Here is a 15,812-nt window from a genome sequence, read left to right on the forward strand (position 1 = left end):
TGTGACCTGGTAGAGGAAAGTCTCCGCTTTACAATCAGCCGTCGGGAAGCGACGTGCGATTTTTTGATCGCGGCTTCATTGTACTTCGTGTAAAATATTCGACCGTGGGTTACTCGATACTCGAGGGGCTGCGGCACAGTTCCCGCTCGGAGTACGATAAAACGGTGAGAAAAAATCGTGGCTCCGCTTTCGAGAGGTCGTTGGAAAGAGGAGACTTCGCTCTTTAAGATCGCGTCGAGATAATTGTGGGGAAAAATTTTCCGGCTTCTGTATAATCGCTTGAATTTGAAAAATACCGAAAGAGGGGAGCAACCATGGTTCCGCGATCTTTTAGCTCAGTTCGCGTTCGCGAAAGAGGCTTTTTGGAATAATCGAGTCCAACAGCGACAAGCAGAGACTTTGCCCTTTGAAACGAGACTAGGCAGAAGATCGTACGATCTCTTCCGACGCGGCTACATTTTGTCGAAGCTTCGTACAGTCGCTAAAACTTGAAAAAGGATTCTCGAAAATATCGTCGATACGTTTTAGCGCGTCTCGCAGCGAATCAGCCCTGTTCGAAAACCGCGACCAAGTAGAACAAAAGCGGAGACTTAACCCTTCGAAACGAGCCTAAGCAGACGGTTTTCCGATAGGTCCGCGCAAAGCAACGCGAGCTTAAAGATCGGCGACTTTGTGGGTCGCGATTCTCCGCTGCTGCAACTTTGTGGGCCAGCGTAGGCGCGCTCAAACGAGCCGCTGGTTAATTACCGTTCCGCGGTAAGATTGCCACGGGTCTTTCCCGCCGTTAATTAAACGCGATCCGTTAATAAGTCGAGAAATGTTCCCGATCGAAACGCCAGGGCCGCGGATTCGCGGGCGAAACGCGCGCGCGCGTAATATCGCGTCGAGCATCGGCGAATTCAATTTGTGGGCTCGTGTCGCAGCTCCGATGGAACCGTGTACATCTCCTCTCTCTGTCCCTAATCGCACTTTGTCGACTTCGTTATAATCCCGCAGCCCGTCACCCTAACACGAGCTTAGCCGTTGTTCGGTCCCAAAGACCGAACACGGGGATTAGGGGGTCGCGGCCGGTCGAATTGTTTCACGGCGGCCGTGCCTGCCTGCCGGCCATTACATCATCCTACAAAAAACGCTAATGAATCATCCTAATCGCGGTCGCCGCATCTCGCACGCGTGGAACACGCGTCTCGATTCCGTCGCGTTAATTAATCGGCGAGCCGGCGCACGAAAAGAATCGTTTCTCCGACGGGAATCGGGAACGTCCCGAGGCGATCCGGACGTCGTCGGACGCGAAATCGAGCAGCAAACGTATCGGCGCGCCGTCCTCGATAGATACTGATCGAGGGTAACAATAACCGAGCGGGGACCGACTCGGTTTCCAGCGAATTTCCCGTCGGACACGTCGCCGGCCGATGCTCAGTTCCGAATTAGGATAGTTACGCCGCACGAAAGCAATTCCGCGGATCTGTTTGTTCGAGATCGCTCTTCCGGCATCGCGGACCTATAGCAATTTCGGCGGGAATGGTGAAAGTGCTGCCGCTATTTTGTGTCGCCGAAGTTAGAGCACTTCGTGCGCCGCGTTCGTCGGCTATAGCTCGAGCGACGCAGGCTTCGCGTTTGTCGCGCGCAGCTCGGAGGACCGGTGGATTTCGGGAGCCTCGCTTCCCGGGTCGAAAGTAGAGGGGTTCGCCTTTAAAACGCGACCAAGCGGCTGGCTGTGGGATTTTTTGTCTCGGTTCTGCGGCGCTTCGAAGTTCAGACTTTTGGTCGTCGCGAGATTCGACGTCGAATTATTTCGACGGACAGTTTCGTAGCACATGATTCTAATAATCGCAGACATCACGCGATAACACGGTTCCTTGGAGTCCAAAAGGTTTCGCGGGGTTCGCGTTTTCGTCATCGTCGAATGCGATTCGTTATCCCGCGAACGAATTTCGCCGGACAATTTCCGAGATAAAAATTCGGCCGCGCGGAGTTCGCCGCGAACACCGACTAACTAGTCTGTAACGATCGAAACTACACCGCGTCGGGGCCACGCCGAGCTGGAACGAAAAAATGCACCGTCGAATTTCAAACATTAATTCCCGCGGAGGATCCCGCCGGCCTATTCCCGCGGTCGCGGGGCACACTGGCGAAAAGGAATTTGATTTTTTTCGGAGACCGCCCCTCGAGCCGATGCGACGCGCACAAAGCCGCGAACGAAAAAGCTGTTTATCGTTGATTGTCGGGTCGCGGATTGAACGCAAGCCGCGGAAACTGCGGCGGGTCAAGTGGCTCGCAGCAAACTGCCGGAATCGGGTTTGTTTGCGTTGAGTCCGCGACATTTGCAGCGCGCGGAATTCCCGCGAAATCCTTTCGAGCCGTCCGACGGGCCCTCGACTTCTACCGAGGAGTCTCCGCTGCCGAAACCGCGACGGACGCTGGGAACGCTGTCGAAATAGTTAATTAACGAAGCGACGGCGACGGTCTCGAGACGACGCACGCTGGACCATCGGGTCCGGAAAGCTTATTTTATTCGCTTATATACTAAAACAAAATGTAACAGTGCTTCTTGCACAGTTTTTCATTATTTCTAGTTTGCTTGTATCGTCGCAATCATTCTTATTACAGTAATGTCTCTCTAATTGACGCTCAGATTGTCCACGAAAATGGACAATTTTGGAAGAGAACGATATAGTCGATAAATTTGGAAGAGAATAATATAGTCAACGACTATAAAAACGAGTCGCAAGGTTCGAATAATCGTGTCTCCTCTTCCCGAACTGTCCATGAAGGTGGAGATACGATTATTCAAGTCTTGCAACTCGTTTTCATAATTTTTGACAATCGGTAACTATAAAAAACGTAACTATATAATCGTATCTCCTCTTCCCAAATTGGCCATTTTAGTGCACAATCTAATGTTTAGTCCAAGCGTCGATTAGGGAGACAATACTGTATATATAATAATAAAAAAAAATATATATATATATTTATTTATTTATTCATTTATTTATTCTTTTGCAGCAATAACAAGATTGGATTTATTTAAGCTTCGACGATACACATTGCAATATAAGCCCGAATAAAAAGGATTATCGAAACATTTTCACAAAAACGTTACAATAGAAGTGAATATTGGAAACATTTTTACAACGTACCAGGAACATGCAAACGAAAGCAAAAAGATCAGAAACCGGTGATTGGGTCTATAGGGTTGAATATAATATTATATTATGCCGCACCGATCGCTAAATTAACAATTACGAAATTAGAGACGAAGAAACGCGTTGCGGTACATTATTGTTTATTGCTAAAATTGAATTGACGTTAGGAAGATCGTTTCACCCCCCCCTCCCCCGCCCCCCGTGTACATCGACGTGAAATATTATTATCGCTATCGTATTGCAAGAAGCCTCAATATGAACGCAATTAATTGGCATCGTTAATTGTTAGGAACATCTGGTAAAGTTAGAAGGTAAAGCGAGAACGAAACGACGAAGGAGATATCGGTGAAAGAGAAGAAAGAGAAAACGCGCGAATCGCGATAGATGCGAGAGAACAGTTTTTGTGCAAACGATAAATTTGAACTTGGATTTAACCGTTTCGCGTCGGATCGAATGTAATTTAATGTCTCGGTATATTCGACCCGACCGAAATCATCGGAGAGGAGGAATTCCAGTGGCATTTAACATCATTCGCTCGCGATTCGACACGGGCGAATTTTATTTCGCAGAACGAGCCGCACGGTTCAGTGATCGCCGAGCGATTGTTCGCACTTACCGACCCGTTTCGTCGGACGATTTATGGACGACGAAGTGAGAGAGCCAGGGGTAGAAAGAGGAAGAAATACGACAAGAGAGAGAGAGAGAGAGAGAGAGAGAGAGAGAGGCGGGGGTCTCCGCGTGTGTACTCAAGGTTTTTTCCGGCGGAAGAGCGGCATTTGAATTTCAGCTCGAAAACGGCCTGGCGTCTCGTTTGATTTCCACTCGCGCAGAAATTTGACTGCCGAGTGGTTGTCCTGGAAGAACGACGATCAGAAACGCGAGGAGCGTCGTCGAGTGCACATCGCCGGACGTCGGTGGCGGGCGCCGACAATGGATGTCGAGAATGTCGCGAATGTTTGCCGCCCGAGGCAACGAGACTCGGTGTGCTCGAGGCGTCAGTCGAGCGACAATCTTGTCGTCGTCATCGTTGCCGTCCTTCTCGTCGAGATCTGCTTCGTGCGGCGATCCTCCCGCCGAACTCTCAAAAATATCCCCGGCCAGAACCGATTAGCTCCGCTCGAATCGTCGCGCGACTCGTTTCCACGGGATTCCAACGTTTCGCGCGAGCAACGACAATTCGGGAAAGGTGGCGCGTATATCAATCGAATAGAGTTCGCGTGTCTGTTACGTGGTAGCAAAGGGAACGATGCGGCAAAAGGGACAAGGTAGCGAGAGAAACGAAGGAGGAGTGGGTGAAGTAAAGAAGAAACAGACGGGAGGCTTAACAAGGTAGCATAACAAAGTAGCGGAACAAAGTAGCGAAAATGAAACAGTAAAGCGAAGCAGCGAAGCGAAGTAGCAAAAATAAAATAAAGAAGAAACAAACTGGAGGCTTGAGAAAGTAGCATAACAAAGTAGCGATGCAAAGTAGCGAAAATAAAACAGTAAAAATATAAAATAGTGAAACAAAGTAGAAACAAAGTAGCAAGAATAAAACTAAGAAGGAACAAACGGGAGGCTTAAGAAAGTAGCATAACAAAGTAGCGAAAATAAAACAGTGAAAATAAAATAGTAAAACAAAGTAGCGAAACAAAGTATATCTTGTTCGCCTCGCGGACTCGCCGCTCGACGAATCAGCTTTCGCCGAATTAAAGCTGCGCGTAATTCTGTAACGGCTAGGCTCTCGCGAACGATTCGAATGAAATTCGCCGTGACGCGGGATTTATTATCGGACCGAATTACGTAAACCGATTTTTTGGGGGAGCCAGCTAATGAATTCGACGGCTTGTGTATGCTTATTCTGCTCGAATTCTCCCGCGCGGCGGCGTGCTTAATTTCTGGCTCGTTCGAACGAATTACTTCGAAATTATTTTCTGATCCGTACGGGTCGCCCGAGCAACGGTCAGATTAATCGGTGGATTAATTAACTGGGAACGCGCGGCACTGTTCATGGTTTGGTTCGATTCACTATTTTATTCGCTATTAATTTCAATTATTTATTATTACAAAGGGTGCTTGCTCCGAAACGCGCGTCCCAAGGATGCCTGTATCGGGGTAAATCTCTATCGATGAGCTCGACGACGTTCCTGACGCGATGCGGACGGTCAAAGTAGACGCTTCGGGCTTTAAAACGAGCTGAGCTAGAGCCTCCGAGGATTTTTGTTCGCGGAGTTACAGCGATTCAAAGATGAACCATTTATTAGCGGTCCGTGCACCTTTGTTTAAGTCGTGCGGCGTACGATCGCAATTATGTTTCCCGCCGGTTTAAACGGCATAAATTTGTCGAAAATTTCTTCCACGCGTCGTCCAGTTCCTACGGAAAAATTGTAGCCTTCAGAAAGTTATTCGCCGTTAAAGGATACCCGAATATTATCGCGAATTATCGGTAATTCTCGCGCACCACAGGCATTTCGCGCCTGCTCTTCCGTTCCATAATTAACCGAGCATACAAGCAATCCCGCTGTGCAACTATTAATTCCTTGGAATGTTAATAAACGCGCTGGCAGAGAATCGAACAAGATTCGCTTTTTCGCCCGATGAATTATACAGTTTTAGTACTCGCGAGCGGCGCGGCGTCTCGGCTCATAAAACCAAGTCGGCTTATAAGCGTAAGCCGCGTTAATCCAATCTGCCAGTCGTAATTTAATGGCGCTTAATACGCGTCAGAGCAATGGCGCCGGTTTCACCTTCGTTTGACTCGGCCGGCTAATAATGTACGATTATTATGCTAATCGAATTCTTAAACTTCGGCTCCGGCACTCGCGCCGCCGAATTTCGCGGCTCGCGATTCTCCCGGCGATCGTTAAAACGTGTTAACTTCGGGTCGATGGAAAACGCGTTCACGGACAATTACGGATCACCGGGACAACTTAATCTGACGAAGAACCGTGCGAAGAACAAGTCCAAGTTCGATGGGAGACGCAATGGGAAATTGCTACTGCGAATTCTCTCCAATTGTCGCTCAACGTGTACAGCAAATTCTCGCGAATCGACGATTATTCGAGTCTCGCGGCTGGTTTTTACAGTCGCCGATCAGTCGACAACGATAAAAACCGAGTCGCGAGGCTCGAAAAATCGTGTCTCGTGTTCCCAAAATTCTCTATTTCTGTTAACACGTTGAGTGACAATCGGAGAGAATTTATAGTAGATTTAAAAGTATTGAAAAGCATTAAAATATAATAAAAAGTATTAGAAAGCATTGGAAAGTATGGGAAGAAAGCATGAGACACGATTTTTCGAGCCTCCCGGCTCGTTTTTATGATTGTCGACTAATGTCTCTTTAATTGACGTTCTAATGTCTCTCGAATTGACGCTCAGATTATACATATATATAGTACATACATTAGTAATCGCGCAACGATCTCGCAGAATCTTCCGTTTCGAACTCGCTCGACCTGCGAAGCGGTCCACGGATCGAAAGAAACCAGCGATTCGCTCGGCAGAAACTAATTCGGAAGTTTCCAGAGCCGTCCGGGCATCGAGTCGGCGTTTGTGTCAGCGGGTCGTTGAATTTTCCATGGATCCTGTGCACACTGGGTGCCCCATGTGGTCGCGAAACAAATGGACGTTCTCTCGTCTGCTCGCGCGGCGCCCTTCATTTCGCGAACAGTTTCGCAATCTCGCAGACTCGTCAGACGTTGTCTCGTCTTCCCGTCGACGCCGGCAAGAAATCCGGAAACCGGCGCGACGGGGCTCCGCAGGCTCTCTAGATCACGCTGGATCTTTCTCGCGAGCCGATATTTCGTTAATTCGCTCCCGATATTTCGATCTTTGCATTGCGATAACGATTTTAACCCTTCGCGCTAAAAATTGCTGAATTTTCCAAAGAATTTTCACGTTATTGAATTCGTCTCCGTTTGATAAATCGTGAAATAATAGAAATAATAGTACGCTCAACTTCATATGCATTAAATAGAAACGATCGTACCAAATGGAAATGCTGTAGGTTGAAGCAAACGTCTTCGTTTTGGAGTTAAATTAGTCTCGAGTGCAAAGAGGTTAATCTGTGTATAGTTAAAGGGAATTTTGAAATGCACTTTCCGAGAACGATTTTAGATCTGTGCATTGCGACAACGATTTCGGAACTGTGCGCTGTGACAACGATTTTAGAAGTGTGCGCTGCGACAACGATTTTGGAACTGTGCGTCGCGACAACGATTTCGATCGAATGCGATCGGACATCAGAATTTCAGCGAGACAGCCCGTTACAAGGAACCGGTTCCACCGTGTCAGGGAACTCGTCAGGGCACTCGTACGAACGTCCAGAAGTAAAGCAGCAGCAGCAGGAAGCCGAAATTGCGGCTCGTCCATCGGAACGCGAGAAATATTGAATTCATGGAGGGCGCAGTCTCCGGAGGAAAAACCGGCACCCAGGATTGCAGTTAATTAAGGCCGGTCGCGCGGTTGAACGTGGCAGGGCCCAGGGGCGCCGGGGCTCGACCAGCAGCGGCGGAGCAGCTCGCCGGTGATCATTTTTTAAATAACATCCATAACAAAGGAGTCACGCGACATGTAAAGCCAGACCGGGAGCAACTCGCGGCGGAGCATCGCGGCGCGAGCACGCCCGACGGGAAACTTTCTGGCCGACGACTCCCTTCCATAGAGAATTTCCCTTCAAACAAATTACTGTAACTTCGCCGTACAAAAGGAAAGTTTTGCAAAAGTACTTTCAATATTTCCTTTCGCAAGCGCCGGAACGTTTTCATATATTTTTCCGTTCCCCACGCTCTCTCTCTCTCTCTCTCTCTCTCTCTCTCTCTCTCTTGCAACAAGTTCAACAGCGGCGTCACCGAGGCCCGCGACTTTTGTCACGCGAGAAGCGACTGCGCCAGTCCTGCGCCTATGTAGCGTATTGCTGCGACTATGCCAAGGGTCGACCGAGTTCCCGGAAGACAACATAAAATGGACTGTTCGAGTGCGATTCGGGTAAAAAAAACGACGAAGCTATGATATACTAGGTACATGACAGTCGAATCGTGTCACGTGGCCTCCGAATTGCCTTCGGGTAGGGATTGGAATTAAAATCGCGAATTTGTCAGAATTCGTTTTCCGCGGCGTCAACCTCGGTCGCTTCGGACCGCGACAGAGAAGGAAGAAAAAATCGTGGATCGAAAACTTTGACGTCGTTCGAAAGAGGAGACTCTGATCTTGAAGATCGTGCTAATCGGGATCGTGGGAAAAATTTTCCAGACCCTGGAGAGACGTTCGATCGCGGAGTTTCCGAGGAGGAGAAACCGAGGGAGACAAATTCGCTTTCGCTAATGAAAAAATATTTTTCATTGGAAATGATTATAGAGAGATTATAGTAGAGGCTTTTTCGAGTCGATCTAGACGGTATAGATTATTGTGCAATTATTTTTCGCCTCGAGTTTCTACGAAAACGAGCCGCGAGGCCCGAAGAATCGCGACTTAGTATTCTCTGATCTGCCGGTTTCGATTCCGACTCTCCGAACATTTCCGGCAGAAATTACTGTACGCACGGAATTGCCGTGCGAAAGGAAAGAGACGCGTGCACCCGTCGCATAACAAATTAATCAGCTGACGTCGACGCGAGCTTTGCCGCGTGGCGTAGCGTCGCGCAGCGCCGCGCGACAACGAAAACATTCGATTGTTACTCGAATTTGTTCGTCCGCTCGCAGAAATAACACCGACTTACCTTCCGTCTGTTTTTCGCCTGGAATTCTCTCTGTTTGCCGAGCCACAAGAAATATTATCAATACTACGGCGGTGTTTGGCGGTGGCCGGCGCGCGAAGAAACGCCGCACGCGAGACGGGAGATCGGAGGACAAAGAAGGCAACGATGGAGGAAGCTGTGGATTTTGGGCAATTAATTATGCAACTTGCTGAAATTGATGCGAACTTGTGTATCAACATGTTCGCTTGTCGCATCGATTACGACCGGGTCGCTTAATTTAGTGTCCGGGTGCCAACAATTAGTTGGCATTGTTATTAAATCGACGGATAAAGTGGCGTCGAAGTTGAGTGATGCGCGTTAAAAATTCGGAATAACAATATATCATTGTTATTACTGATATTAATATAGCAATTATACTCGCGTCACTCTGTTAATATCAATATATTAATATCTATATTATTACTAATACCAACTATATATCCCTATTGCTATTAATTTTAATATATATCAGTTATGTTTCTATTATCCTAATTATTATCAATTATACTCGTATTAGTAGTGTATCAATTATCGCTATTACTATTTCAAACAATACCTACCCAATTCGGACGATTTGTCAATTACAAACTGTTGGCAGCAGCAGTATATTAATTACTGTAATTATTGTTTTGAAAGTAATTAACTTGATAATAAACGTTTCGAACGATAACCAGCCAATTTGGCCAGTTTTAAATTGTCGAAGTCAACGCGTATCGATCGCCTATGTGTCTGCCGTTTTAAATAATAGCAAACCGGTATTATGAATTAACGAACGTGTTAGTTTATAATTAAACTGTGCACAATACGCGGGAATTTTAAATCGCTGAAAGGAACAATATCGATCGCTCTACGTCGGCAATTGCAAGTAATAAAATTATAAATAATAAAGTCATTTGTAACGGTTACCCTAAACGCATAGTCCAAGTCCGCCACCTACTATAAATCACATTTACTCATGCTTCACCTACTTACTTGTAGTCCGAATTGCCTTCGAATCGTGTCACGTGGCCTCTGAATTGCCTTCAAGAATTTGTCAGAATTCATTTTCCGCGGCGTCGATCTCGGTCGCTTCGAACCGCGACAAAGAAGGAAGAAAAAAATCGTAGATCGAAAACTTTGACGTCGTTCGAAAGAGGAGACTCTGATCTTGAAGATCGTGCTAATCGGGATCGTGGAAAAAATTTTCCAGACCCTGGAGAGACGTTCGAACGCAGAGTTTCCGGCGAGGAGAAACCGAGGGAGAAAAATTCGCTTTTGTCAATGGAACAATATTTTTCATTGGAGATGAATCAGGGAGATTATAGTAGAGGCTTTTTCGAATCGATCTAGACGGTATAGATTATTGTACAATTATTTTTCGCCTCGAGCATCTATGAAAACGAGCCGCGATATCCGAAGAATCGCGACTTAGTATTCTCGGATCTGCCGGTTTTAAATCGTCGAAGTCAGCGCGTATCGATCGCTTATGTATCTACAGTTTTAAATAATATCAAACCGGTATTATATAAATTAACGTACGAACTAACGTATTAAATTCATAATCAAACTGTGCGCAATACGCGGGAATTTGAAATCGCTGGGACAATATCGATCGCTCTCCGACGGCAATTACAAGCAATAAAATTAGAAATAATAAAGTCATTTGTAAGTTTTACGCTAAACGCATAGTCCAAGTCCGCCGCCTATTATAAATCACGTTTACTCATGCTTCACCTACTTACACTGATTTAATAGCGATCCGTGATTCATAAACGAGCACAAAGGGGATCGATCGCGAGACAGCGGGGCGGCATCTTACAGCGCTTTGTTATGCATACGACGGGAATTTGCTATGCCGAGTGCTGTACAGCGTAAATACGCGGCGCAAAGAACTCGGCGGCCACTTAATCTCGACTGCCAATTAAGCGATCGGCGGAGAGGGATCGGTTAAATTTCCAATATACAACGGAGAGACCGAGGTCGTTCCGACGTCGAACCGCGCCCGCGTCGCGTCGATGTACCCGTCAAAACATTTGTTGTACAATAAATTCTATGGCGAACGGGGCGCGCGCGCGCGCGCGAAACATACGATGTAATAATTAATTTTGTTATCGGAATCGGCGAACGGTGATTTCCGTGAAATATCGTTATGATAAATACGATCGTCGGCATAAAGCGTCGCGAAACAACTAAAGTCGTTGCATAAAGAATCGCGATAATAAATACGATCGCGTTCTACGAAAGGAATTGCAACAATGAACGCGCTATCGTTTCCACCGGGGGGAAAAAAAAGAAAGGGAAGAATTGCAACAACGGATGCGATCGTTCCATGTATATATATATATAAAAGAAAGAAAGAGTTGCAACAAAAAATACAATCCGTGCACAACGAATCGCAATAACAAACACAATCAGCGTGCAAAGCACTGGAAAACAAATCAATCATCGTACAAAGCATCGCAAACTGACTGCAAAACGAGAGAGAAATTTTTCGCTGGAGAATCAATTTTTGAGAGATCCGAGAGGTTTCCGCAATGTTTTTCTGCTTTTTTTTTTCGTTTCGTTTTGTTTCGTTTCGCCGTCCCTCCCCCCGAAATTAATCTGATACTTTGATTCCGTACGCGCGACAATGTGGATACGATTGAAAAAGTCGAGCCGCGAAAACAAACGGAAATGATCGAATTCGATGCTGTGCGCCGGTTTCCGTTGTTCCGATCGATTGGAATTTTTGCAGAGCCGATTTCTTTTTCTTTTTCTTTCTTTTCATTCGATTTCATCGTTCTAAGAAAGAATTCGACGACGATGGGAGACGATAAAAGACGACGTATTTTAGACGTACAGTAATGTCTCCCTAATTGACGCTCGGATTGTCCAGACTCGTTTTTACAGTTACCGATTGTCAACGATTATAAAAGCATGGTGCAAAGCCGGAATAATCGTATCCGCTGTTCCCAAATTGTCCACTTTTCTGCACAATCCAAGCGTCAGTTAGGGAGACATTACTGCATCCGCGCCATCATTTTCTCTATTATAAGCGTCATTTACACACATTTACTATGACGTTTACTACGATCCGGACGAAGCGAAACGTGCAATTCGAAAAGAACGTTTATTCGAAACAGCGAACGGACCACGGATTTTTATACGAAAAAAGTAACACTCGAAAGTCAATTGTGCTTCTGAACAAGAGAGACGAACGGGAATACGGTGCGTATCTTGCCGTTTAAAAATTAAACAACGCTACAACAACGTTCTTTATTATCATTTAACAACCCTGGAAAACCCTCGTATTTTCATTTCCGCGATAAACGGATTTTTAACATAAATTGCGTAAAATCCCCTCGTGCATAATTACGAATTATCGAGTTACCGTCGTCAGCGAGATTCGGCGAAAGAACGGCGAATTTTTAATGCGGCTGTTTTCGGGCCGTGCGCGAGAGTTAAATTAAATTAGAAATATTAAAAAACTCGTTAAAGTTGAAACAAATGAGCGGGATGTTCGCGTGCAAAGAATTCTTTGAGCCGCGTGTGGCACGGCGCCGCGCCGCGTTCGCCGAGTTTGCCGAAAGAGACGACCCGGAATAATTCAACTTTGATCCAGCGATCTTTATTTTATGCCTTAGATCGTCCGGGAAAAAAATAGAACGATAGATACGGTATATTCTTCCTAATTAACGCCCAGATTGCACACAGAAATGAAGAATTTGGGAAGTTTATCGAAGTTTCAAATTTTCGAAAAAATTGTTGATATTCTAATAGCTATAACTTTGTGCAAAAAAATCGTAGAGCGATGACAGTTGGCTCGTTTGAAAGCCCGAAGTATCTACTTTCAGAGACCGTTCATCGATTTCTTCAACAAAATTTATTTGCGACCCGGTGGATGGAAAACCTCGTTCTAGATTTTACACGAAATCTCGAATTTTCGATAAAATTGTTGATATTCGAACAGCTACAACTTTATGCAAAAAAATCGTACAGCAATGAAACTAAGCTCGTTTTAAAGCCCGAAGTGTCTACTTTCGGAAGGCGTTCATCGATTTCTTCAACAAAATTTATTTGCGACCCGGTGGATGGAAAACCTCGTTCTAGATTTTACACAAAATCTCGAATTTTCGAAAAATTGATGATATTCAAGATACTATAACTTCGCTAAAAAAAATCGTAGAGCAACAAAGCTAAGCTCATTTTAAAGCCTGAAGTCTCTACTTTTTCCGTGTATAATTCATTCTCGACGAAAAAATTGTTCGAAGGCACAGTTCGATCAAATTGCAGTTATCGAAAGCTAGATAATCGTGATTACTTACTTTCTCGAGAGCGAAGATCCTTAAAATAATGCAAAATAATAATGAAAAATAGCAAAGCGAAGAAGATTAAGGGATAGAAACAATAAAAACCATCGATCTAGGATCTAAGACTAAGTCTAGTTGCAAAGCATCGATCAAAAGCGAACCAACCTCCTCGGTAAGGCCTGGCGGAAAACGTTCGCGGGCCTCCTGCAACAAAAAACACATACGAACCATGAAAAATCAGACGATTGTACAAAATACACATACAGATACACGTATACGCATTCATCTACGATATATTCAAACGCTTACAAAAACATTTGATCACCATTTAAAGTGCAATAAATTCTTTGAAATCGAATCGCCCGAGTGCAAGCTTTTTTAGACGTTAAAAAAAAGAAAACTAGCTTAGAATTAGGATCTTCTTCAAATCATAGAAAAACTAGCAATTGTAATTTTTTTAGAGACATTAGAACGACCAGTTTACAGGACAACGCGTACAAAAATTCTTGCAAAAATAGCAACAAGCAGAAACGCCGAAACAAATGCTCGGATAAAAAGTTTTTGTCTTTATCTTTTGATCTTTGCACATTTCTTCTCTCATCTTCGCCGAATTAGGATCGTTGCGACAGTTTCATCGAGACGTTGTCCGGCTCCCCGTTGTCCCAGAAAGAATCGAAACCGTTCGGTCCAATTTTAGAAAAGTTATTCCCTTTTGAAAGCCGCCTATATAAACTTGTCCACAATATATATATTGTATACATATCTGTTTATCTCTCTATACATATATATGTATATATGTACGGTGCAGTGGGAAAAGGAGTGCACGAAGGATATTTGATTTGTCGGGAGTGTCAAACTAATGGAGCAACGAAATCGAAACGGATTGCACTGCGCGCGCGCGAGCGAGCGAGCAAGCGAGCGAGCGAACGAGCGAGTTCTCGTGCTCCGCTATCGGAAATATCCGCGAAAACGATGATCCGTTTTCGAGGTAAACAAGAGCCGCTCTGTGGAAGAACCTCTCAACGATTTTGCGGAACCAAATGAAACGTTAAGGTCTCTTCGACTACATTCGTCTCGACGAGAAAATACGCCGATGGGTTCGCTTAGGCGAGCCAAACCGATGTGCAAACGGCCTTAATATTCTATTTACCGGAACACTGTCGGCGCAGGTTCCTCGAAACCGTTTGCCGCAGCGTCGTTTTTTCTAAACGATCGCATTCGTTAAAAACTCGGTCCGATTTCATTCGTTTCTCATCCGCGACTCACGGAACCCTAAATTAGACCGATTAGCCTAATTCGGCCGGCAAATAAAATTCCACTTTAAAATGCCACGCCGAACATCGATCATCGATCGTTCAAGATTTCTTCCGAAGCTCTTTCGTACACAGAAAATTACGCGAATCCGGCATCGAAAGTCGAAAGAAATTCCGCGCGGTATTTTAAGGACCTTCGCCCCCTCGACATTTTGCATTTTTATCGAATCGATAATCCATTGAATTTATAACAGAAAAATTCGATACGGCCTTATTCGACGAATAAAACGTTAATCGCATTAGTCGAGTTGAATTTAGATAGAAAAATTCGATGCGTCTTATTCGATCGATGCAAAGTTAAATAATGTATATCACAGAGAAAATATCGGCGAGTTCCGATGTCGAAGAGTTCAAAGAAATTTCGTTGGAAAATTTCGCGAATCCGGCATCGAGTTTTAAAAGATATTTCGCGGTATTTTAAGAACCTCTGTCTTCGACACATTTTGCATTTTCAACGAATCGCCGACGCATTGAATTTATAATAGAAACATTCGGTATAGCCTTATTCGATGAATAAAAAGTTAATCGCATTGGTCGAGTCGAATTTAGATAGTAAAGTTCGATGCGTCTTATTCGGTCGATACAAAGTTAGATACAGTAATGTCTCTCTAATCGACGCTCAGATTGTCTCCCCAACTGACGCTTAGATCGCCCACAAAAATGGACGATTTGGGAATGGACGGAAATGGACGATTATTCGAGCCTTGCAGCTCATCTTTTATAGTTGTTGACAATTCGTGAAATCGTCCATTTTCGTGGACAATCTGAGCGTCAGTTAGGGAGACATTACTGTGTGCAAATTAGAGAGAAAATATCGCCGAGATCCGATGTCGAAGAGTTCGAAGAAATTTCGTTGGAAAATTTCGCGAATCCAGCATCGAATTCTAAAAGAAACTTCGCGGTATTTTAAGAACCTCTGTCTTCCTGCTTGCATTTTCAAAGAATCGCCAACGCATTGAATTTCCAACAGAGCAATTCGCTAACGTTTCGTTCGAACGAATATAATGTTGGTCGCGCTCTAAAGTGAACTAAAGGCACCCACAGTAACCGACGGTAACCCACAGTAACCGGGTCCGCCGGCCTAGCGGCGTGTTCCGGCGATCGTAAAATCGCCGTCGACTGTATCAACAATCGGGAAATATGAATTCAGCCGGCGATAAGGGAGCTCGGCTTTTACCTCTGTATTACCTAGCATTCATTAGGTTCCAGGCCGCGTGCACGGAAGATTAAGTTTCTCTATCCGGGAGCCGCTTTGTTCGATCCAGTATTCGAATCAGTATTAGGGGTAGTCGCGGCGGAGAGCTCGCGCGAGCGCCGTGGCGCGGCGCGGCGCGACGGGAAAGTTGATATTACTGGGGCGGGAGGGGCCGGG

At 45.3% G+C, this 15,812-nt stretch overlaps 1 protein-coding gene across 2 annotated transcripts in view; it reads right to left on the minus strand.

Moving 5' to 3' along the window:
* Nucleotides 1-15,812, minus strand: part of LOC117227051 (neural cell adhesion molecule 2) — a 303,120-nt gene that overhangs the window by 173,408 nt on the left and 113,900 nt on the right. For both annotated transcript variants that reach the window (XM_033481958.2, XM_033481957.2), the window contains exon 3: nt 13,293-13,331. In XM_033481958.2, coding sequence (XP_033337849.2) covers nt 13,293-13,331 — 39 coding nt within the window. The remainder of the gene's footprint in view (nt 1-13,292; nt 13,332-15,812) is intronic.

The sequence above is a fragment of the Megalopta genalis genome, chromosome 5 (assembly GCF_051020955.1).
Source record: "Megalopta genalis isolate 19385.01 chromosome 5, iyMegGena1_principal, whole genome shotgun sequence".
Taxonomy (NCBI): Eukaryota; Metazoa; Arthropoda; class Insecta; order Hymenoptera; family Halictidae; genus Megalopta; species Megalopta genalis.